This window comes from Barbus barbus (assembly GCF_936440315.1).
Source record: "Barbus barbus genome assembly, chromosome: 40".
In the NCBI taxonomy this organism is placed as follows: domain Eukaryota; kingdom Metazoa; phylum Chordata; class Actinopteri; order Cypriniformes; family Cyprinidae; genus Barbus; species Barbus barbus.
In genome coordinates this window covers 23,821,799-23,846,550 of record NC_136718.1, presented here as the reverse complement: position 1 = coordinate 23,846,550, position 24,752 = coordinate 23,821,799, and the positions used below count along the sequence as shown (strand labels likewise).

General features: G+C 38.1%; 1 protein-coding gene across 3 annotated transcripts; it reads left to right on the top strand.

The window, feature by feature from the left end:
* The first annotated feature begins 1,189 nt into the window (after nt 1-1,189).
* On the top strand, nt 1,190-18,401 carry LOC306859512 (podocan-like). Of its 3 annotated transcripts, XM_079400566.1 has the most exons (11): nt 1,194-1,331; nt 2,828-3,198; nt 4,457-4,493; nt 5,128-5,221; nt 6,097-6,161; nt 10,821-10,930; nt 11,011-11,167; nt 13,008-13,123; nt 13,261-13,918; nt 14,745-14,893; nt 17,138-18,401. In XM_079400566.1, the coding sequence occupies exons 2-11, from the start codon at nt 3,068-3,070 to the stop codon at nt 17,313-17,315; spliced, it is 1,695 nt and encodes a 564-aa protein (XP_079256692.1). In that variant the 5' UTR covers nt 1,194-1,331; nt 2,828-3,067; the 3' UTR covers nt 17,316-18,401. The 3 variants fall into 3 exon arrangements, with proteins under 3 accessions (XP_079256691.1, XP_079256693.1, XP_079256692.1); XM_079400565.1 differs by lacking the exon at nt 4,457-4,493 and having other exon boundaries at nt 1,190-1,331; XM_079400567.1 differs by lacking the exons at nt 4,457-4,493; nt 10,821-10,930; nt 11,011-11,167 and having other exon boundaries at nt 1,190-1,331.
* The last annotated feature ends 6,351 nt before the right edge of the window (nt 18,402-24,752 follow it).

The following is a 24,752-nucleotide window of genomic DNA, read 5'->3' as shown; positions in this document are numbered from 1 at the left end:
GTGCCTTTTCCTCGCGCACAAATCAGAACATCAGCCTGAAGCTGAACCGCAGTGACTCTCATCTTGCACATTGTCTCATTTTTGTGGCCATTAAGGAAACATTTCAGTGCATTGAAAAAGTCTGCAAGTGCAACTGCCTGAGATAACGACTGTGAAATGTGTTTACACGAGAGACTCTCCCCGTCTTTAACATTAGAGTTTGTCCTTGGCAGGATCAGGAATTCTCTATCCGCTCTTGTTGTTTGTGTACCTCTGCAGCTCCAGAGTTCTAATGCTCGTCTCTGCATGGGACAGTTTTTGTACATTAATACACAAAATAACTCAATATGAAATCAAAAATGAGTCCTATTTGCTTTCTAATAGCACAATTGTGGTGTTATTATGCATGCTACTTCAAAAAAAAAAAAAAGTTTCTATTTTGTCATCTGCCAATTTTGAACTTTTAATAAAATATTAGTTTTCTTTAATCGTCTTCTTAATTTATAATGGATAGTGCTTGATCTGTGCATATTTCTCTCCTGATTTGGACAAGATGATTTTTTCACTGAAGAAAGCGTTATTATAGATTATACTGTATGGACTCGTATTTTAGCCCAAAAACGAAGGTTTGAGATTAAAAACATCTTAATGATGGATCTGTTTCTTACAAACACACAGATTTTGGCTTTGCAAGATATTAACTGATGGACGAGTGGTGTGGATTACGTGTGCATTATTGTGATGTTTTTATGAGCTGTTTGGACTCTCATTCTGACGGCACCCATTCACTGCAGAGGATCCATTGCAGACATTTGACAAATAACAGTGAATTTTCATTTGGCAATGAATAAAAACAACAACATGCAGTTAGATGAGATCTACAGAGGCATGCGTATGATAAGTGATGCAGTTCAAACCCAAGAGACAAATAAGAACCACATGTTCCTCTGGGTTGACCTATTTGTTTCCTATTTGCTCAGGAACTTTCTTAATGTGAAGAGTAAAGTGAGAACATTTCTCAACCAGCTACTTACAGTGTGTGCAAAATTACTGTATGTTTTCCCAGAATAAGAAAAAAAAATCCATACCAGCCTCATATTTCAACTACAATCATGGAAAAGTTTTTTTTCAAGAGGAACAGAAGTAAGGCGTTAATTTTTTGGCGACACCACTTTCCTCTTTCCTCTTCTGCGTTCTCTCCCTCTCTGGCTCTTCACACATCTGGAAGGTAATACGGCTGACCGTGTCTCTCCAGCGCTGCTGGTCTTATGATGTGTTTGGGCTGTTTTAGGAAGCTTTCGTACGCTGGACTTTGGCTTTAACTCTGTTGGATACTTTCAGAAGAAGCAGAGGTATGAAGTTATACTTTTATACTTTGCATACATGTTGTTTCCCTTACAATCCATTCAGTTTTCCTACAGCATGTGAACTGATTCCAGTTGTTTTTGATGTTAAACAGGTGTGCTAGAGGTTATCTAGAGTCATGTGTTTTTCATAGTACTATATGTTTTAGTAGCTGACCTGAGGATGATGTTCTTGAGTTACAGTCAGTGTTACATAACAGTGAACTTTATGGAAACCGTGAACAGATGGTTTGTTTTTTTTTAGAAACAACATTTTATGCATTAATATGAGACTTTTATTGTTTGGCAAAGAATTTGAGCATTAAATATGCATAGCGTGGTCCAAAAGCTTCCTTTTTGAGCTTTTCTTAACGTCTTAGTAAGTAGTGTCTCTTTTGTTTGATCATGTTCTCCAGCATGATTTGAGCTGTTCAAACGAGCTTCAGGGCAAGAAAATAAATCACATGGTTAATGTCTTCATGATCAATTATGTTATTCACAATCCTAAAAATAAAGGTGGAAAAAAATGTGTGTCTGAAGAACATTTTAAAAATCCTTGTTACATGTACTTACTATTATAATAACAATAAATTAAGCATAATTACATGCAAGTAACCCTAATCCTAACCATATATTAAGTACATGTAGTTAATTAATATTACTCCGTACTTAAATGTATAATTACACTATAACAGGGACTGTAATTTAAGAACTTTTTGTGAAATGTAAAGATTCTATGGATGTAAAAGGTTCTATATGGAGTATTATTTCCTTGTTTTAGTTTATTGTGATCCCTTTTTGGACCTCACTGTATGTAAACTGCCTGCTATGCATGTGATGAGTCACTGAAATTGATATTTCAGTATGCTAAAAATGATTTTGCCAAGTAGAACATGTTCCTGGATCAACATCCTTGTTGTGAAGATTGTGAAGATTGACAGATGTTCACATCAAGCTATCATTTCCCTTGGTTTTAGGTTGGGAATACAGTTACAACTATGCTGTTTGACTAAAATGTTGTGAACAAACGATGTTGTAACAGGACCTATTGGCAAAATGATGGTCATAAGGGGTTTGGAGCAGTGTTGTGTTGTTAAATAAAACTGAAACATTGAAATAATTTATGTACAAACTTTATGTTGGCTAGAGAAAGCCATAGATAGACAGACAGACAGACAGACAGACAGATAGATGATATACAGACAGACAGACAGACAGACAGACAGACAGACAGACAGACAGACAGACAGACAGATAGATAGATAGATAGATAGATAGATAGATAGATAGATAGATAGATAGATAGATAGTCTAAATAATTTTTCAGAATTTTAATTGGCATTTTTAAGAAAACTGTAAGTCTGATCAGTTAGAAAATATAATAATACTATAATAACCCTGGAGCTGCTGTAAGAATATTCTTTCCTCACTGATTTTTCTAGAAGGTTTATCCCCAGATGACCACTTTAGTACATCCATAAAGTATCAATTCTTTTGAATCACAGGTCACAGTTTCTAGCTGGATCGGGGAACACCATTCAGTGTCTGGCGAGGGTTTTCAGATCTCGTTTGGCCCGAGTGAAAGCACTGAGTCCCGGAAGCGATGGGTCAGCTGCGTGGCCTGCTGGAGCTGCTGTGTTTGGTTTTGCTGGGCTGGACTCTGGTTCGAGGTCAGGTGGAAACAGCGGATCTGAAGCTGGGTGAGGAGGACGGAGAGGCGGAGGACCCACCCGTAACAGTGAAAAATGAGGAGCTGCAGATATCTTGTCCGGAGAAATGCAGCTGCAGTGAGGAGGGAGCGGTGGACTGTAATGGAGTCAGTCTCACTGAATTCCCACAGGATTTATCCGAACAGACCCGTCAGCTGTCCCTGCAGGTGCGTGGGTTTGTTTGCAGATTCTGATTGCTTCCCCATGCACACTTTTCCTGTATATTTTGCTTCTTGTTTATTTGGTGATAAAATCTGACAGAGATCATCAACTCATCATCATCTTAAATGCTTGAAATGTGAGAGCTGGGAGGTCTGCTCCACTTCAACTGATTAATTTATTCATAAATAAAAGTGTTACTAATTTTTTTATGTTTTTGAAAGGTCTCTTATGCTCAGCAAGGCTGCATTTATTTGAACAAAAATACAGTAAAAGCTGTAATTGCAATTGCAATTTAAAATATATTTTTTCTATTTGAATATACTGTTAAAATTTTTCAGCATCATTACTCCAGTCTTCAGCGTCACATGATCCTTCAGAAATCATAATAATTTGCTTTAAATAAAATAAATAAATTTATTTGAATGAACTAGAAATCTTTTGTAACATTATAAATGTCTGTTAAGTCTCTTGCTGAGTAAATAAATACCTTTTTAAGTATTATGTATTTAAAAAAAGAAAAAAAGAAAAATGCAGCCTTGGTGAACAGAAGAGACATCTTTCAAAAACATTAAAAAAAATATATAAAAAAAGACCTAAATAAATTAATATACATTTTCCAACCCATTGAAGGGATAGTTCACCTAAAAATGCCCCTCATGTTATTTCAAACCTGTATGCTTTCTTTGTTTTAAGAAATACAAATGAAGACAGACTGCAGAATGTCCAGATTACTTTTAATTACAAGGCTGTTGAATTAAAAAAAAAGTCAATAAAATGCACAAAAACAGTAGTTCATATGACTGGTGCACTATATTTCAGTTCTTCGGATGCCATATGGTAGCTTTTAGTGATAAACATAAAAATCATATCAATGTTCACTGAAAATATATTATGGGTGCTTGTATTGTAACCAGGCCATTCAATTTAATGGTTATTTTAGGGTCATTAAGAATAAAAACACTAATGATTATCATACTTTGTGATGTTTTATAATTTGACAATTGACTCAAACTCTCTTGTAATTATTTACATAATTCATTTAAAAAAATGACAGTCTGATAACTGATAATGATGCACTAGTTTGAATATGGAAATGCAATTAAGATCGGAAAGCAGACTAAATTATTTTATGGCTCCAGAAGACTTTTTTTTTTTGTCCTTTTGGAACTTGAAAGCATCCATTCTCATTCATATAACTTTTATTAGTGTATAGCAAACAGCAGCCGGGACGTTCTGCTAAACTTCTCCATTTGTGTTTCACAGAAGAAAGAAAGTTGTACGGGTTTGGAACAACATGAAGGTGAGTAAATGATCCCTTCAACCCTTTTAAATCCCGACATATTAAATAATAATCCGAAAAATTACATTTATTGAAATGGAACAGTTTATTAAAACTTTAGACAAAATATCTGAAAGAAAAGTTTGCATATGTGTTTTTTGTTGAGTATCATTTGATCTATCATGCTTTTATGTCTCATATAGTATATTAAATCAGTGAGATGAATATCAGTATAGCAGATATTTACATAAAATGACAAATCAGTCGTTGCTCTATATCTGCCAATAATATGTCTTAGTAAGATGATATTTAAATCCTTACTTTTATGATCAAAACATAAAGCAATGCATTATGCAATACAATGATGATTGATGCATATATGATCAAGTAAACCCAAGTTGCTATAAAAGTTATTCTTACATTCACTTTATAAACATCAGTATAGATTTGACAGCAAAAAGACATGTGAAGCCCGAGCTAAATGTGGGTGTTTGTGCAATTATACTTGGTAAAAAAGTGAGAACTATCAATCAGACGTCAGAAGGCATGTGGTAAATTGTGTGCAGCAGGTTTTTCAGCCACGGTTTGAGCATGTTGATATGTGTCTTTCCTGGCATCAGAGTTAAATGTGATTTATTTTTCTGTTCTGTCCCAGAATAACCAAATCACTGAGGTCATGCTGGAGCATCTGTCACGTCTTCAGCAGCTGGAGACCCTAAACCTACAGAACAACCGGCTCACAACACAAGGTACGGCTGCTGAGAGGGTCAGCAGAGGACAGAGGCTGAAAACAGCACAGAGTAATCTGTTACAGAGGGTCAGGATGAGAGAGAGAGAGAGAGCAGGATGGAGGGATGCAGAAGGGAAGAGTGCTGAAAGAGCTGCTGGCTTTGGATCGCACTTTTTCCTGCATGTGTGGTCAACATGACTGTTTGAAATGGAAATGTTTTTATTTAAATAAATCAGCAGAAACATCAGATTACTTTTCTTTAAAGCATAAGTGTGGCTAAAAATGAAATTCCTGATATTATTTACTCCCTCTCAAGTTGTTCAAACACACATGCTGTTCCATACATGGACACGAGGATGCATTAAATTGATCAAAAGTGACACTAAAGACATTTGTAATGTAACAAAGATTTCTGTTTCAAAATATGCAGTTCTTTTAAACTTTCTATTCATCAAAGAATCCTAAAAAAAATGTTTAACACTGATAATAATCAGAAATATTTCTTGAGCAGCAAATCAGCATATTATTATTATTATTATGATTTCTGAAGGATCATGTGACTGAAGACTGGAGTAATGATGCTGAAAATTCAGCTTTGATCACAGAAATAAATTACATTTTACAATATTAACAAAAAGAAAACAGTTATTTGAAAGTGTAATAATTACTGTTTTTACTGTATCTTTGATCAAATAAATACAGCCTTGGTGAGCAGAAGAGACTTTTAAACATTTTCCAAACTTTTGAATTATAGAGTGTGTTTATGTAGCTGTGTGTGTATACATCGCTAATATAAACATTAATCATTCTTGAAATGCAATATGAAATGGAGGTATTTGAGGCATGTCAAGCAATAACGTGTGTGTGTGTGTGTGTGTGTGTGTGCGCATGCAGGCCTTGATGATGAAGGGTTTCATATTCTGGAAAGGCTGAGTTATTTATACTTGGCAAATAATAAGGTGAGTCATCGATGTTTGTTCTCAAACTCTCATCTCTCTCTCTCTCTCTCTCTTTCGTCCTTCTGATGAGATGTTAAATCGAGGTCCTGACTCTCTGTGGTCATTAAAAATCCCAGGATGTCTTTTGAAAAAGAGTAGGGGTGTTACCCTGGCATCCTGGCCAAATTTGCCCATTGGCCTCTGACCATCATGGCCTCCTAATCATCCCCATACACTGATTGGATTCATCACTCCATCTCCTCTCCACTAATAAGCTGGAGTGTGGTGGGCGTTCTGGCGCATCACCAGGTGGATGCTGCACACTGGATGAGGAGATTCCCCCTTGTATGTAAAGCGCTTTGAGTGCCTTGAAAAGTGCTATATAAATGTAACAAATTATTATTATTATTCTCTCTCTCTTTCTTCTTTATTCACTAACTTGAATGCAGATCACAGGCTCAGATGTGAAGTTTTCATGGCTTGAGTTTAATGAGGATATATCCTACATTTCCCTGAACACATCATTTTAAGACCTTTAAGACTTTTTGCAAATGACCTCTGTTATGATTGACCTCACAGCATAATTCCCTCCTTCCTACAGCATTTTATAGACTGAATAGCCGTTCACATGTAATTGTGGGTGGTCATGTGTTAATGAGCTAATGATTGTGGAATGATAACCACAAGTATTTTTGCATCCAAATTTGGACTTTTATATCTCCTCGTTTTCTGATTGCCATGAGGCTAGAGTAGTTGGCAGGGCATTGCTTTGTGGTTGCTAATGTGTTCTCAGCGTGTATCAGCATAATGCTACCCAGATAACAGGGAACATTCTCGAGTAGTCGGCCTACTTTGGTTAACATTCTGGCAAAGTTATGAACAAACATTTTTTTCCAGTAACATTGATAGAATGTTTGTTCAAAGTTTAAATGGAATTTCCATATCATGGAACTTTTTTTTCCTAAAATGTTTTAGCTGGACGTTTGTCTAACGCTTTTTTAAATATGTTCCTGCTTGTTTTAGAATGTTCAGAGAACATTCAAAATTTTCAATTAGAATTTTAACGCTCACATGACCCAGAAAACATGTTTTCAAAAACTAAATCTGTGTTGCTATTTATCATGTAATCAAGCTTACTGTGGTTTAATTGCGACATTTTTGTTGGCAAAGTGCACGCTTTTCACAACAAACTAAAAACAGAATTAGATGAGTCTCTAAAATGTAGAGTTTCAATTAATGCCAGGGGTCACGGCCCCTGAGAGTGACTCACTAACATTCGTTTTCCAAGACCGAAGCCTTTTCCAGGTCTGTTTAACACTGACTGGTGGGAACTGGAGTTTGATGTTTATGTTGGTCATGAGACAGTCGGTCGTGTTCTGTTATTGGCAGCCAGTTTGGCGTGAGCATCTCCCCTCAGTCCCTCGTTCCGTCAGTGCTGTGGATTGTTCTTATGCCAGCTGGTAACAGTGATGGCAAGGCTTTAACGCGCACACATGCTCTCTGGACATACCGTGCCAGCTTTCCCTGTTAATCACCCAGCTGTGCGTGCCAGGCGGTGGGAGCTAAAGCGGTCCCGGCGACCTCCAGAGCGTGCGCTGGACAGATTTGTTGCTGATGGACTTAAAAAAGGATAACGGCAAGAGAAAGAGATCCTACTGAGATTTTATCCGACACTGGCCAGTGTAATCTCACCGTCCTGCTGGAAAAGCAAGACACCAATGAAAGCATGCGCGCCGATGTGAATGTTTCCCGTTAATTGTGTTGGACGTGTAACTTTCATTCTTGCCATATTGAGTCAGTAAATTTGGCGAAGTTTGCTACCTTTGTGGCTTAAATTACATGCAAGGTATTCAGACTTGTTCGAGGCTCTTAATAGCATGTTTGTGAGCAGAAATATTTATTATCCAGGAAATAATCTCTACTTTTTAACTTTTGTGCATATTTTGACCAAGCCTATATTTTTACCATTTTTTTTGGTCGTTGTTTTCTGTACAAACTGCCACCCCAGTCTGTTAAAGGAATAGTTCAGCCAAAGATTTACTCCCCCTCAGGCCACTTAAGATGTAGATAAGTGTGTTTCTTCATCAGAACAGATTTGGAGAAATGTAGCATTTCATCACTTGCTCAGCAAAGGATCCTCTGCAGTGAATGGGTGCCGTCAGAATGAGAGTCCAAACAGCTGATAAAAACATCACAATAATCCACACCACTCCAGTCCATCAGTTAACATCTTGTGATAATGACTGTGACTGTTGTTGGGGAATTATAGTTAAAACCCAAGGACCAGGTATGATGAACAAAGACCAGGAGTCAGAGATGCAATAAATTAAAGAAACAATTACTGAAGAAAATAGTTTGCGGTTTCATCTGCAAAGGTCAGCTTCAACACTCCGCTCTGCGTACATGTTCTAGACACCAATAGTTATACTCTAACATTAATTAGAGTCACTAATTACGTCAATACATAGGTAAGCAAGATTCTGGTTGGTAGATAAACTTAGAAAATTTCCACACATGGATGTAAAACTTGAAGCATATCTTCTAGTGTTTATTTTGAAGACAATTGATCAGAGGTCAGACGCAATAGGTCTCTCCAGAGATGGACATCAGGGTGATGGCAAATGACGATTTCTAGAGCTCTCTCTCTGCATCTAGCTGCAAAGACATTCACACACATACACAGAGAACAGTTATCTGTACTTCAAGGTTGCCGGGCTCTGCCCTGAATTTGATCAAATATGCTTAACTACACACACACAATGAGAGCAGCTTCTTAGAGAGTAAAAAGGCAGACTAAAGCCATATTCAACTTATTTTCTAACATACATAAATGTAACTTTGATAAATAATTATTATTAACATTAACATTATTATGAGGGCCATTGTAGATCTGCAATACACTCCTTCAATGTGTAGCCTATTTTATGCATCTGTAGTGATGCTATACTTGCATTGCATAATGCATTGGATAATTTGCCTAGCTGAATCTTAAGTACTGTGACCAGAAATGAAATCTCCATATGAAACACATAATCAAGACTCGTTACTGAAAATCGTTTAATGGCTGAATATGACAGATGCACCACTATAAATGTGACCTGGCAGCTCAGTAACTGCAGCGTGTTGCATATCTTCTTTTGCTCATATCTCTCTTTTCAATCTGTCCACTTCACACTGATATACTCTGAAGGATCTCTGAACACCTTCATCTCGCTGGAGGTCTTGGTCACAACACACACTTCAGCTCTTTCAGAGGCTCTGGTTCACGACTTCCTTGAGCTTTGAATGGAATATTTATTTTGCACACATAACTTTAACATAAATATAACTTCTTTTAAAAAAAAAACAAAAAAAAACTATTTAACCTTGAAGTATGTTAGAGTTACATGACAATGGAGATCCAGGGTTTTCAATGCAATCTTTTCTTTATGGTGCCTGGGTGCATTTAAAATTAAAAAAAAAAAAAAAAAAAAAAAAAAAAAAAAATAATAATAAACCTTCTGTTGAAGCAAAAAAATAAAAAACATAAACCTTTTGTTGAAGCAAAAAAAATAATAATTTAAAAATAAAAAAAATAAAATAAAAATAATAAACCTTCTGTTGAAGCAAAAAATAAATAAATAAAATAAACCTTTTGTTGAAGCAAAAAAAAAAAAAAAAAAAAAAAAAAAAAAAAAAAAAAAAAAATCAATAAAATCTATTGGGAAATATGTATTTCAAGGTATTGCTATATTTTACCCCACAATGCTATATTGGTGTCCTTTTGTGTGACTTTTTTTACATGAATATTTTGTGAAGGAGGAGTACCAATTAAAATAAAGCTTTGAATGTTTTTAAAAAAAAAAAAAAAAAAAAAAAAAAAAAAAAAAATCCTGGTGCCCTGGTTTCCACAAAAATATAGAGCAGAACAATTGTTTTCAACATTGATAATAATAAATGTTTCTTGAGCATCAAATCTGCATATTTGATCATATGATTTCTGAAGGATCATGCGACACTGAAGACTGGAGCAATGATGCTGAAAATTCAGCTGCGCATCACAGGAATAAATTTCATTTTAAAATATATTCAGATTACCACTATTTTAAACTTGATAGTATTACTGTCACGGTGCACACGCAGGGAGGACACAGGAAACACGGAAACAAGGATGTAACTCAAAAACATACTTTACTAGGACATCAGGGCAGGACAAGGCAAGGCAGACACTGACAGGAACACCGGGGAGTAACGAGTAGACCAGACAAAATGGCACAACACAGACAGGACTATAAATACACAGGTAACTTAACGAACACGGCTGGACACGAATAAACTACTAGTTACATGAAACGAGAACAGGAAACAAACCAAATATGGGCACAAGAGGCAGGAACACATGACACACACACAACAGTTCTCTTACAATTACTGTTTTTACCGTATTTTTATTCAAATAAATGCAGCTTTGGTGAGCAGAAGTAATATCTTTTAAAAACACAAAAAAATCTTGCCAACTGTAAACTGTAGTTTAGCTCTTTCTTCTCACATAATGAAATAATTTCAACCCAAATCAGTCTTTCAGTCCATTTATTTATCTATTTGTTAACAATCCATATAAATAACCCATTCCACTACATAGTGTTCATTTTGCCGTAATGACCGACTTGTTTTGACATTGTCCTTTAAACTTGTTTGCAGCTCACAGCAGCTCCCAGACACCTTCCTCCCTCTTTGGTCAGCGCTGATTTTGCTGCTAACCAGCTCACTAAAATCTTCCCCAACACGTTCGGCCAGAAGCCGGCTCTGAAGTAAGCCCAAAGCGCTCTCACGGCAGGGTTTGAGTGTTGCTTTCTGACTCCGTGTTAACAGTCTGTGTGCTGTGCTTCAGGTCAGTGTATCTCCATAACAACAAGCTAACAGATGCCGGTCTGCCAGAGAACATGTTTAATGGATCAAACAACCTCGAGATCCTCATTATGTCCAGTAATTTCCTCCGTTATGTCCCTAAGATTCTGCCCACCGCCCTCTACCGCCTACACCTTAAGGTAAGACCACTGCGAGGCTCATTAAATGGTGAAATAATAAGTTCAGTCATCATGTACTCAGTCTCATGTCATTTTAAACCACTTTCATTCTCCTAAGACATACATATGCTTTGTACAAGGTCTAAAGTGGTATTTTCTCACAAAAAGCACCATAAAGTGGCCTGTAAGCACAATATTTCAAACCTTCTGAAGCTATAGATAGCTATGAGTGTTTGAACAGAATGAGAAGATTGATTGTGCTCTTACATTTAATAGTTCTTGTGTCTCACAGAACATTCAGACGTAACATTTTCAAAACGTGCTTAGAACATGTTTTTATCAACTAGGTATAGTTCCATCTTTTTGAACTCCCACTTCTTCTGTAGTTTTGGGTCTTTAATGGTTTAGGCCTCTATTAATCCAAGGTGGTTTACTCGCATTACTATGAACAGGAGAAATTGGAGCTCCCAATATGACCAAATAAGTTCCGCCTCCTAAATAAAAGAGCCAATCACCAACTGGTAAAGTCACTGCATCACTGCAACTGCTGTTAGAAGCTTTGGATCCCATAGAAAGTGACCAACCTGAAATAAGGTTTTTAATGCTGTTTCAGTATATTAAAAACACTTATTAGATGTTCATGTGAAATGTGACTTTGGCAAGTATAGTTTTTGAGCTTGAGATTTCTTCGTTGGTCCAGCGTGAACTAAAAAGCTGTTTGGAGGCCTTGCACATATGGCTGCCAAGTAAACCATCTTTTAGTTTTGTTCGAGTTTATTTCCAGATGGTTTCCTGTTGTTCAACCTGCTAGAATGACGGTTGTAAATGAAGGACTTGGATCTTTAGAATCTTTCTTTCAGCCAAATTAAGTAATATTTATTCATGTCATTTTGTACATTTGCAGAATTAAATTAAAATGTTGTATTTTCAATTGCCAAATTCCCCAAGCACGTCCCCATATGCAATCTTTGATAATAATCGAAAGTAGGTAGTCATTGCAGTGCAGCCAAAAATAAATTTGACAAAAATGATGAGTTCCCCTCCTGACTCCCTAATGCATCTTCCGGTTCAGATGTCACATCTCATTCATGCTCAGCACTGAAAGTCTTGTTTTATTCAAATACGGTGCGTCACAATGTGCTTGTCTCATTGTTAATGTCAAACGTGCATGGTTTGTCTTGACTAGGCTTTCACAATATATCACCACCATCAAGTGTGAGGCAATATCTAGCTTTAAAAACTTACATAAAACTTACATAGTATTGAATTAAAAGTGAAAACTATATATTATGGCAAAGTTTTACCATTTTAACACCACATGTTGGGTGGAGCAGTTATTGTACACTAATAAGAAACTTTTTTATAGTTTTCATGTAGCAGATTTTAAAAGAAGAAGCATTTATCCATGTTTCATAATGATGATTATGGTGCTAAATTTGCTTGTACAGTAGCTTGCTTTGCTTTACTATTTGTATTTATTTTATTATTTTTTGGTTGTAGAATAAAAATTAGCATTTTGTTAGTTATCGGCCATGACATAAAAGTAATTATCTATTTTAATTTTTCTTTTCAATTTGAGATATTCTTCAAAATGTCAGCATCGATGCATTGTTAGTCTTGATCTGCCATATTTGAATTAAACGAGATTGTCAATAATGGCAAATGTCATTGGTTCATTGATTTTGATGCAAATTGTTAATTTGGGTGAACAAACCATCTAAAACCTCCTTCCGACATCAAGAGACATGCAGCAGGACATCAAAGCAAAAATCTAAAATATACAGATACATAATGGCATCATTGCATCAATGCACCTCAAAATGAGTTGTCATGATTATTTTTTTCGTCTGTTTCTATGCAGAACAACAAGCTGGAAAAGATCCCCGCAGGTGCATTCGATAATTTGTTCCATCTTCGAGAACTTTACCTGCAAAACAACTTCCTGAGTAACGACGGCATGGACAACGAGACCTTCAGGTCAGCATGACTGAACAATCCAAGAAACACATAATTTACCTTGCACTCTTTCTTCTGCACAGCTCTCGTCTTCCTAACCTTGTAAAACCCCTACCTGAGCTGTAACTGATGGAAACTCTCCTGCCTTCTCTCCTCAGTCACTTGAACAGTCTGGAATATCTGGATTTGTCCAATAACAACCTGACCACGGTTCCTCTCGGGCTTCCTCGAAATCTCATCCTGCTTCACTTGGAGAAGAATTCAATCCAAAGCATCACAGTGAACGCATTGACGTCCGTCCGAAACCTGGAATACCTGCTCCTCCACAACAACCACCTCCGCTCCCGCACCATTCATCCGGCTGCCTTCCAGGGTCTCAAACGTCTCCACACCGTCCACATGTACAACAACCTTCTGGAGCGGGTTCCCCGCGGCCTTCCTCGCCGCGCCAAGACCCTCATGCTGCTCCACAACCTCATCAGTGAGATCGGACGCAACGATCTGATCACCCTCTACACCCTGACGGAGCTCAACCTCAGCTACAACCGCCTCACCAGCGCCAAGCTCCACAGAGAGGCCTTCAGGAAGCTCCGCATCCTGGAGACCCTGGATCTGTCGGGAAACAAGCTGCAGATGCTGCCGTTGGGTCTTCCCAAGAGCCTCCAGGTTTTGAAGGTGAAGGACAATCAGATGTCAGAGATACCGGAAGGAGCTCTGAAGGGAATGAGTTCACTGAGGGAGCTCTACCTGACCAACAACCAGCTGAAGCTGAACTCCATCTACCAAGGAGCCTGGCAGGAGCTGAGCGCGCTCACGGTGAGAGATCATCAGCCACTCAAGAAATTTTATAATTGTACTTTAATGATTAGAACAAAATGTGGCAACCGTGTATGAATGAAAAAGTGTGAATGTATAGCCTATTCTTCTTATGCATGGTGCTTTAGACATTCCTGGTAATTCAGCTTTTCAGTAAAAAAAAAAAAACAATAAAATACTACAAATATGAAACACGATCAATTCTGACAGACTGCTGGGCTCATGAATAATAAGTTCTTCCACCTCATTTTATATTTTGTTATTTTGTTTAATTTTGCCTGTGGGGTAAGGTTTTTTTAATTTTATTTTTTGTTATTACCTGGATAAGAAAAGCAGACTCTACGCTCTTAAAATGAGGTAAAGTTTGCCAAGTAATCAACTAGATTGCAGCTGTTTTTGTGCAAGTAACCTTGACTAATGTTATAAGGTGACCTGATGAAAATAAATAAGTTTTATTTTTGTAATATTTTGTTTCATATTATTTTATATAATTCTTTATGTAGTTTTTCATGTCTTTTAAAAAAAAAAAAAATTCCTATGTTTATAGTTTATTTCTTTTCATTTTTCCTTTCTTTTGCCTGTAGATAAGCTTGTTTTCTGTTATCAGCTGGAAAGGAAAAGCAGACCCTCTGCTCTTACATGAGGAATAAAGATAAGATATAAAAAGAAGCAGTCTGTTTCACTGCATGATTTCCTAAAAGCTGTTTCCAGCCAAGGAAAGATTCTGCTCAACCGCAAAGTATAATTTCCCATTTCAAAGGCTTGGCCGAATCTCCCCTTGATATCTGGAGAAAGAGGATGCTTGAACTTGCTTTGTGCGTTTCAGACGCTGGATCTCTCCGGTAACATGTTGTCACACGTTCCTCCTGACCTGCCCGAGTCTCTTGAGTTCCTTCACCTGCAGAACAACAGAATCAGCTCCGTTTCTGCCACAGCCTTCCTCAACACACCCAACATCAAAAGCATCTTCCTCAGGTGACTCGCTGATCCTTTCCTTATTGTCTTTTCATTCACGTTTTTGTGTCTTTTGCATCCTTTAGGTAAAAGTCATAAACTGTTTTATCAAAACCTGATCAGCACATACAGACTTTTGTCTATCATCCTGATTTAGCAAATTTAGATTTTGCATTTTAGACGTGCAGAAACGCAAGCAGAGACTGAATGCTTATATTTTGGTGTCAAAACTGGATAAAAATCAGACGAGTTCAAACTCTCATGTAAACATATGTTTCTTGATCTGCTCTGCTGTAATAAACTCAATATTGAAGCTTTCACAGCTGCACTTACTGCCACAATAACGTGAGGTGAGAACATTTCCCATAAAATCATACAGTAACAGCGTTCAGACTGTAAACAGAGACTGAGAGCATGTGGAGCGCATGAAAGAAAGCACACAATAGACCTGATTATCAGTTTCAGAAACATATGGAACAGAGATAGATTTGGACTGGTTTAAGTGCTGGTTGCATGCTTTCAAAACCAGCAGGTGCCACTGCAGATGAACAAAATGACTTTCTATATGTAGTTATTTTGGGGGTTAAATGCAAAATTATTTAATAGAATATATGTATATTAAAAGGATAAACACTCTTTTTATGTAAGATTTGACAACTTTTCAGCAAATAAGTCACTATGTCGGAACAATAAATTTTGTCTAGCACATAATCAAATAATATAAACCATATGTATATTTCAGTCACCAGTATATGGTGCAATAAAAATCACAATGAAATGCAAACTTAAATCAAATCTTAGTCTCTCAATATTTACTATGAACAAAACATTTATCATTAAAATAATAATTCATTTTTGTAATAAAGCCACCATAGTATGGTTGCATAATTTTGAATAACTGAACTATGTGTTATGTATTACAATGATGCATTTCGAAGATGGATTTTTATGTATAACGACTGAAAAATTAGTTGTTTATATTTTACTATAAATTAGTAATTTAGTAATTTATATTTCAAAGTAATTTATTATTGTTCCATTTTATCTATATATTTCACAACATTCAAGGTAATCTTACAAATAAGAACAATAGAAACAATAATAATAATAATTATTATTATTATTATTAAACAGTTTTACTGAGGAAAAATGTTACCAGATTTTTGGGTCTTTCATTTTTTTCCCCTTTTTCTTCATGAACAGAGCTTTATTGAGAGAAAGTGATAAAAATATCATGTAATTTCAATTTTCAATAAAATGGAAAGACTTTAATGTTACTGCACTGTACAAAATCTGTAAAACAGGGCACAATATACTGTATTAATATGAAGGAACTTTCCATATTTAAAATATATATTTTTTTAACAGTTATTTTACCTGTATTTTGAATTTTGCATTTCATTGTATTGTGCATTTTACTATTTTCCATAACATTATTGGATAATGTCCTGGAAAATAAATAAATATATAAATAACAGTTCTTTTTTTTTTTTTTTTTACCAGTATTGACCTACATTGTTCTTTATTCAGTCAAATTTCTGGACTTTTATAATATTCAAGAAAGAAAATAATTAAAGCAATACAGCTTTCCAGGAGCAATATGAAAGGAATAGTTTGTCCAAAAATAAAAATGATCATTTACATGAGGAGAAGAACACAGATGTTCAAGAAGCATTAACAGAAGTGAACATAATGAAAAAGTATAAATTTGGCAATTGATTCCAAACCCAATGTTCCTGTGGGAGAGGCACATTCCTCCCGCACATCGTGTCCTCTGCTCTCTACAGCCTCTATCAATAAAAAGATGGAAGATAATGAAAAAGATAGATTCATGTGCGTCAATAAAACACTCTGTGCTCAGTCTCAAGTGGAAGGATATGAACTCAATGGACGTTTCTTAATGGACATGCCTGAGCCATTACAACCCATGTCAGTGTAACTTTTTGGCAATTTAGCTAGTCTATTCATAACAATACAGGCTTGCACGCTTCTCGTCCTCATTGAACTCCTGTTTGATTTAAGAACATGTGATGTTTCAGGATGAAGCCACTCATGTTTTCTGAGAAATGGCTCCACTCGCAGCTTAAACTGGAACGAGATGACATGCTGAAACATTTTCCATTTTTTAGAAAATGTCTTCCTGATTGCATTTGATTTGCAGGTTTCACTTGTGATGATTCTGATAAGTTGCTTTTAAATCAGCCTTGACGTGATGCTTCCGTTGCATTAACTCTTTCTCTGCCTCTCGTTCTCTTTCTCCCTCAGATTTAACCGTCTCTCAGTTCATTCGGTGTCCGAAGAGTCTTTTTCTCACCTGTCCAAGCTTCAGGTGTTGGACATTGGCCACGGTAACATCTCTCCCAACCGAGGCCAATCCGGAGAGCAGGTGGAGGAGGAAGATGAGGAGTTACCATATGAAGAAGAGGAAGCAAAACGTTCATGAGTCACAGATAGAAAAAAAAAAAACAAAAAAAAAAAAAAATCATGCCCTGAACTTTCCCTCACTCAAAAATAAAATAAAAATGACAACCAGTTTGAGATTATAAATGCATTGTTGCTGCTGACAGAAAGTGATTATTATAAACACAGTATTTGATTATATCTGAGTGCATTGGGAGATATTTTTAGACATGAGAAAGGAAAATACTAATTGTGCTATTACTAATTTCTCTACTAATTTCACAATTTTGACTTTATATTGTAATAGGATGCAATAGTAAGAAAACCAAAGTCATATACATTAATATCTGGTGCAGGATGCCGGACAATTGTATTGGTTGTCTTTTATTTTTTGTTTTTGTGGTGTTTGCTCAGTCATGGCTCATTGCTCATTGTGTTTACAAGAGTAAACCGTTTTGTGCTATGAAATTATAATTTCATTCTCCAGAGAAAAGGCTCTGGGTATTTTTTTTTCTGAAAGGAAGACTGTACTGAAAAAAAAAAAGCTTTTATCTGAAGTCATAATATTTTTGTCAATTTAAGTAGAAATGCTCTTACATCTTACATAGAAAAATGTGCTAAAATTGTTCCATTCCAAACTTTTGCAAGCATCCAGACAATGTTGGCAAAATGATCTGTTCACACAGATCTGCAAAAATCACTTAAAATGCTGGCAACGCATGCCAGACAAGTAGTTGTCAGATTGTAAAGAAACATGTCATACGCATGCACACAGCATCTCCATTTTCACAAATTTGTGTTTTTGTATTTGACAAAAAAAGTCTTGAAATTTGAATATTTTAAAGAAAGATTTATGAGTTGAAGGGTTGAAAAACACTTAATTGCCCAGAATGCAACCAAAATGGGTATTTCATTCAATTACATGAAAATTCCACTTGCATTTCATTTCAATTCAAATTCCGGGTGAACGTCTTGTCAGGTTACACCAATTTTATTCAAATCAAAAACTTTTTTGGTCATTATGTAGATAAGACCTGCACCTGCAATATTCTTCAAAAATTCTCCTTTTTTTGGACTTACTGGGAAACGGTAACGATATGAGTTTGAGTAAAAAATAATGAATGATTTCAACTTTGAGTCTGATAATTGATAATTTTTCTTATCGTCATGTACCGGAATATTTGAGCACTATTCATTTTGTTCAAACATATCTTGGCTGTTCTTCAGCATTATTCATCAGGTGATTTTCTCGGAAAATCATTTTCAGAGCTTAAAGAATGGAAAGTTCTTCTGTAGCACAGAGGGTGTATGAACTGGCAGTCGTTTCCTAGAAATAATTACGTTCATTTTCTGTCTGAACTAATGAACGTAAAGAGGCGGGTAACTGTGTATGATATGCAATGCAAATACGTAGACAAACACATCATGTGAAGACAGAAATCTCGCCCATAGTAATAATTTACTCTGTTTATTCCCTTCTACTAAAAACTCAAGATTGTAAGCCTGTCATCCTCACAGGACATTTCATTTAACATGTAAATTTACTCTTAAGGTGTAAGTTTATTATTACATTTACATTTATTCATTTAGCAGATGCTTTTATCCAAAGCGACTTACAGTTGAGGAATACAATAACAATTTATCATAAAGAGGCAAATAAATGTGGAAAGCGCTTGCATTGATCAGATTAGTGTAAGATAGACAGGGAGAGATTAAGGAAAGAGAAAGCAAAGTGGTTTTTTTTTTTAAGATTAAGTCAAATGGTGACAAAAGGGATGAGTTTTCAGGTGTCACTTGAAAATTGTCAGCATTCCGGATAAGGGTGGGAAGTTCTACCAGCCAGGAACGGTGAACGAAAAAGTTCTGTAAAGTGATTTTGTGCCTCTCTATGATGGTACCACGAGGCGTCGTTTACTCGTAGATCTCAGACTTCTGGAAGGGATGTAAATTCTCAAAAGTGAGTGGAAGTAGGAAGGTGCTGAGCCTGTGGCTGTTGTATATGCAAACATCAGTGTCTTGAACTTGATGCGAGCTGCAACTGGAAGCTAGTGCAGGGAGATAAAGAGAGGTGTGACATGGGCCCTTTTGGGTTCGCTGAAGACCAGTCATGCCGCAGCATTCTCAATCATTTGTAAAGGTTTGACAGTGCATGATGAAAGTCCAGCCCGATGAGCATTGCAGTAGTCATGCTGCATGCTGTGTAAGGAAGGGCCTGATCTTTCTGATGTTGTGCCATGCAAACCTGCAAAATCGAGCAGTTTTTGCAGTGTGGTCTTTCAAAGTCAGCTGGTCATTGAAGATTTCTGACCGAAATTGATGGGCTAATTATTGATGAACTGGATGGTAAAATCATGCTGTAATGTTGGAGTGGCAGGAAAGACAAGAAGCTCAGTCTTTGCCAGGTTGAGCTATGGTTGATGTTCTTTCATCCATGCCGAGATGTCTGCCAGGCAGTCTGAAACCTATGCAGCTACCGTTGGATCATCTGGTTGAAATGAAAGATAGAGCTGTGTGCCATCAGCATAGCAATGGTATGAGAAACCAAGTGCTTGTATAATGGGACCCAGTGATGTAGTGTATATGGAGAAGAGGAGAGGTCCAAGAACTGAACCCTGAGGAACTCCAGTGAGCAGTTGATGTGCTTTGGAAACCTTCGCTCCCCAGGCCACTTTGAAAGACTTATCAGGTCTACCACCTACCTTTATTATTATTATTATTATTATTTTATAACATTAACTGAAATATGTGAAAAAGGTTGATGTTTACAAATAGACATCCAACACAAATCTATGAACATATTCAGGTGAGGTAACTGGTTTACTGATAATAGTGAATAGTAAATACTATATTGTTTTTGAACCATACTATAGTAAAGTACATAAATTAATTTGTTGTGGTAATTCTGTGGTATAGTTGCTGTGGTAATATAACAACTATAGTAATATAAACAAATTACTTTACCCAATACTGTCCTAAATTTTCTACAACTATAGGGTAACCTATATTATATTACAATAATTATTACAGTAAACTGAAGTGAAAAATAACTAGGCTATACTACAGTATTTATTAGTTCACTATAGTTAATTCTACAGTATGCTGTAGCATTTATTAACAAAGTGTTGTAAATATTATATTATATATACAGTATAATACACTTTACTATAGTATGGTTCAAAAACACTATAGTATTTACTATAAATTACTATAGTATTTTTCCATATGGGTTAAAATGACGAGCTGGACCTCAAAATGTATTTAGATGGAAACATTGTACATTATCGAGTTTGTAGCTTAATTCACTATATTTTAAGCTTGACCGCAGTTCAGTTGGTGACAGTTCGATAGGAAATAATTTGAAAGCATCCAGTCATCTCTTACCGTATTGAATGTTCAATTTATCAGGATTTATTATATATAATTTAATGGTATGAGATGACTGGATAAATATATTGTAATAAATATGAGAAATTACTGTTGTATCTGATTGTATTAGGGTGATAGTCAAAGTAAAAAGATCAAATGGGAGAAGTAGATGAACAGTATTTTACCTTGTCTTTCTCTTCAACAGCATAGGCCTACTTTTTGCAGTCTTAATTGTAATAAAATCACTTAACAGCTGAGTGAAACAACATTAATATGCATTAAAAACATTTTAGAGTTGATTGTCAAGAATGTTTTGATTGTTTTATTATTGTTTCTATTTTTAAATTCAATTATTCCTCCTCTCAGCTAATAATTAAACACAAAAATATTTATCCTTTACACAAATTAACATTTAATTTAGGTCATATTTTCTTTTAATGGCATGTTTTGAGGACGCATTGGCATCTAATTTTGCTAGCTGCAAACAAGTGACAGATAAATAGGATACTTGTCAAGATGTTGTGTTTTTTTGGAAAAAACCTTTGACACCACCAACAAAAAGTAAATTTTTATTTATTTATTTTTTAATAATCCTCTCCCTAAATTTATTTTACAATCCCATCTGTGCATAATTATATGTTTGTGTTTAGCAAAACAGCCCTGCCATTCTTCCTTTAACAGGTCACATATTTGAGTTATGGTTCTTGGTTTTGTCGTTATGTGCTTGCTTGAGGTTAGTGGTTTGTTCAAATCCCCAGAGCTAATTGTGTAAATACTGCTACTCATCATATTGTGTAAGTAAGCAAGGTTTGGGTATTACCACACATTTATTAGTGATGTTTATTAAACAAGGATGAGTTCTTTGAAAGGAAAGAAACATGGAGTCCACTGCATTATTGCCCAATTCATCACAAAACAAAATATTGTATATAAAATGCTTTGATGCATTATTTTCCACAGTATTAACAAAATATTGGCCCATGAATTCCATCATTAATTATATACATACATAATTTGAGGAAGCGGGGATATTTATTGGTTCACAGATGTTCCTTAATGCACCATACCCAGGGTCCAAAAACAACACTCGCTAAACAGCAAAATGCCAGTAAATATTGGATCTGGTGACTAAATAAAAAATGTATTTCCTCTCTTTTGTAGGAACTTCAATGCAGCAAAATCGTCTCAGGTTATGTAACCATGGTTCCCTGAAGGGAACGAGATGCTGCGTCCTAAACGCTTAGGGAACGTCTTCAGCGTGACCGTGCTCTGAATCATCTGTACAATCAGTCCAATGGAAGGGCGAGGCATCACGGGCGGGTGACGTCATGACCAGGAAGCTTTAAAAGCACGTGAGGTGGAGCCGGCTTCAGCTTCAAGGAATGAAGCAAGCGCTGGCAGGGATGCCGGAGGTATGGCCTCGAGACGCAGCATCTCGTTCCCTTCGGGGAACCATGGTTAAAGTCGTCGTGACGTATTGTCAAGTATGGTGACCCATACTCGAAATTGGTGCTCTGCGTTTAACCCATCCAAGTGCACACACACAGCAGTGAGTAGTGAACAAATGCACACACACACACACACACACACCGTGAACACACACCCGGAGCAGTGGGCAGCCATGCTGCAGCGCCCGGGGAGCAATTGGGGGTTCGGTGCCTTGCTCAAGGGCACCTCAGTCGTGGTATTGAGGGTGGAGAGCGTAACCTGAGACGTTCCCCTTCAGGAATGAGACGCTGCATCCAAAACGCTTAGGGAACGAGATATCCACGCCGCCAGACTGACAAGTCCCTGCCCAGTGTGTACTAGGACAAGAGAACAGGAGAGCCCGGAGCGACTCGCATGTCGAGGTCATAGAACCTTACAAAAGTGAGGGGCGTGGACCACCCAGCAGCGTTGCAGATGTCCTGCATAGACACACCTGCTAGGAAGGCCTTGGAGGCCACCACACCTTGGATTGAGTGAGCTCTGACTCCCATCGGCAAGGGAAGCTGAGAGGACTCATAGGCAATATTAATAGCATCCACTATCCAAGCTTCTGCTGGTCGGACTCCCTGAAGGGAGGAGGACAGTAGGCCTGAAGTACAACGGGCTGTGGCTTCACAGAGGGAACTTTAGGTACATACCCCGCTCGGGGGTAGAGAAAAACTTTGGCCATACCGGGCGCAAAGTCAAGATAGGCAGGGGCCACTGAAAGGGCCTGTAGATCACCAACTCTCTTTAGAGAGGAAATAGCCAGAAGGAAGGCAGTCTTAATGTGAGGAGTCTGTCAGATATCTCCTCAATGGGCTCAAAGGGAGCCTTGCAAAGAGCCTCTAGTACCACAGCCAGGTCCCACGTGGGGACAAGTGAACGTACCGGCGGCCTCAGCCTCAGCGCACCACGGAGGAAACGTGTAACTAGGGGGTGTCTACCACTGACTGACCACTGATAGGAACGTGGTAGTCCGCAATGGCCGCCATGTACACCTTAATGGTGGAGTGGGTTAACCCTGCGGAGAGACAGGCCTGCACGAACTCCAGAACTGCACCAATCGGGGCGTTAGCTGGGTCGAGCTGGCAACCTCCGCACCATGAAGTGAAGAGCTTCCACTTCAGGGCGTACAGTTTCCTCGTAGAGGGAGCTCTGGATTGGAGGATGGTCTCAGCAACCTCGGTTGAGAGACCGGAAGCTATGAGCTGTGCCCCCTCAGTGGCCACACCCGCAGCTTCCACAGCTCCGGGCGAGGGTGGACGATTGTGCCCCCCGCCTGTGAGAGGAGATTTCCCGTGACGGGAATCTCCCATGGAGTGCCGTCGAGGAGAGAAATCAGGTCTGAGAACCATACTCGGCCCGGCCAGAACGGCGCTACCAGTAGTAGACTGACCTCGTCACGGCGCACTCTCGCCAGAACTCCCAGGAGCAGAGCGATAGGGGGAAAATCGTACAGACGAAGCCTCAGCCAAGTCTGTACCATAGCATCCAGTCCTAGAGGAGCTGGAGTAGTCAGAGAGGACCAGAGGGGACATTGAACTGACACTATAGTCACAAACAGGTCCACCTGTGCCTGGCCAAACCCTCTCCATATCTGCTTCACCACCTTGGGGTGAAGCATCCATTCCCTGGGCCTCGGCCCCTTTCCCGACAGAACGTCTGCTCTCACATTGAGATGCCCAGGAATGTGCACTGCTCTTAATGAGAGGAGTTTGTCCTGGGATCACACAAGGATCTGGTGCGCCAGCTTATACAAGGGTTGCGACCGCAGACTTCCCTGGTGGTTTATGTGGTGGTCTCTTAGGTCTGGGAGGAAGTGTTTGAGTGCTCGAAACACGGCCAGCATCTCCAGCCAATTGATATGCCATGTCAGATGGCGGCCACTCCACAGACCGCGGGCAGAGTGGCCACTCATGACCGCTCCCCAACTGGTGAGGGACGCGTCCGTCGCTAGTGTTACACGGCGACAAGGAGCTCCCAACACCAGGCCCTGGGATAAGAACCAAGGTTTCCTTCACATGTCTAAGGCATGTATGCAACGTCTCATGACCTTGAAAGTGCGGAGTGGTTTTGGTCTTGAGAACCAAAACCCCTTGGCCTTGAGCCACCACTGTAGGGGTCTCATGTACAGCAGGCCAAAAGGTATCACGTTGGACGCGCTGTCCTCAGACCCAGCAGTCTCTGAAACTGCTTGACAGTGAGTGACTGGCCTTCTTTCACTCTCTTGACTGTGAGGATCGACTCGTTACGAGCAGGGGACAGACGTGCCTGCATCGTGGTCGAATCCCACACCACGCCCAGATAAGTGGTCCTCTGTAATGGAGAAAGCACACTTTTCTTGGCATTTAGTCTTAACCCCAGGTCTTTCATGTGGGCGAGATCGACATCTCGATGTCGAGCCGCCGTTTGCTCTGATTGAGCTAGGATCAACCAATCGTCGATATAATTCAGTATGCGGATGCCCTGAAGCCGCAGCGGGGCCAGTGCCGCATCCACAAATTAAGTGAGAATGACGATCCGCAGATCCGCCTTCTGCTAGAAGCCTTTGGCCCGGGAGCGCCACTCTGACTCCAATATTATCGGGAGTACGAGAGGTGATGCTCCCTAAATAAGGAGCTGGACCACTCAGAGGAAGAAAGGT

Excerpts from the sequence above, each read along its gene's own strand:
- LOC306859512 (XM_079400565.1), top strand. The coding sequence starts at position 2,926 with ATGGGTCAGCTGCGTGGCCTGCTGGAGCTGCTGTGTTTGGTTTTGCTG. Across the intron at positions 6,162-10,820 it reads TATACTTGGCAAATAATAAG|CTCACAGCAGCTCCCAGACA; the intron begins GTGAGTCATCGA and ends ACTTGTTTGCAG. Across the intron at positions 10,931-11,010 it reads GGCCAGAAGCCGGCTCTGAA|GTCAGTGTATCTCCATAACA; the intron begins GTAAGCCCAAAG and ends GCTGTGCTTCAG.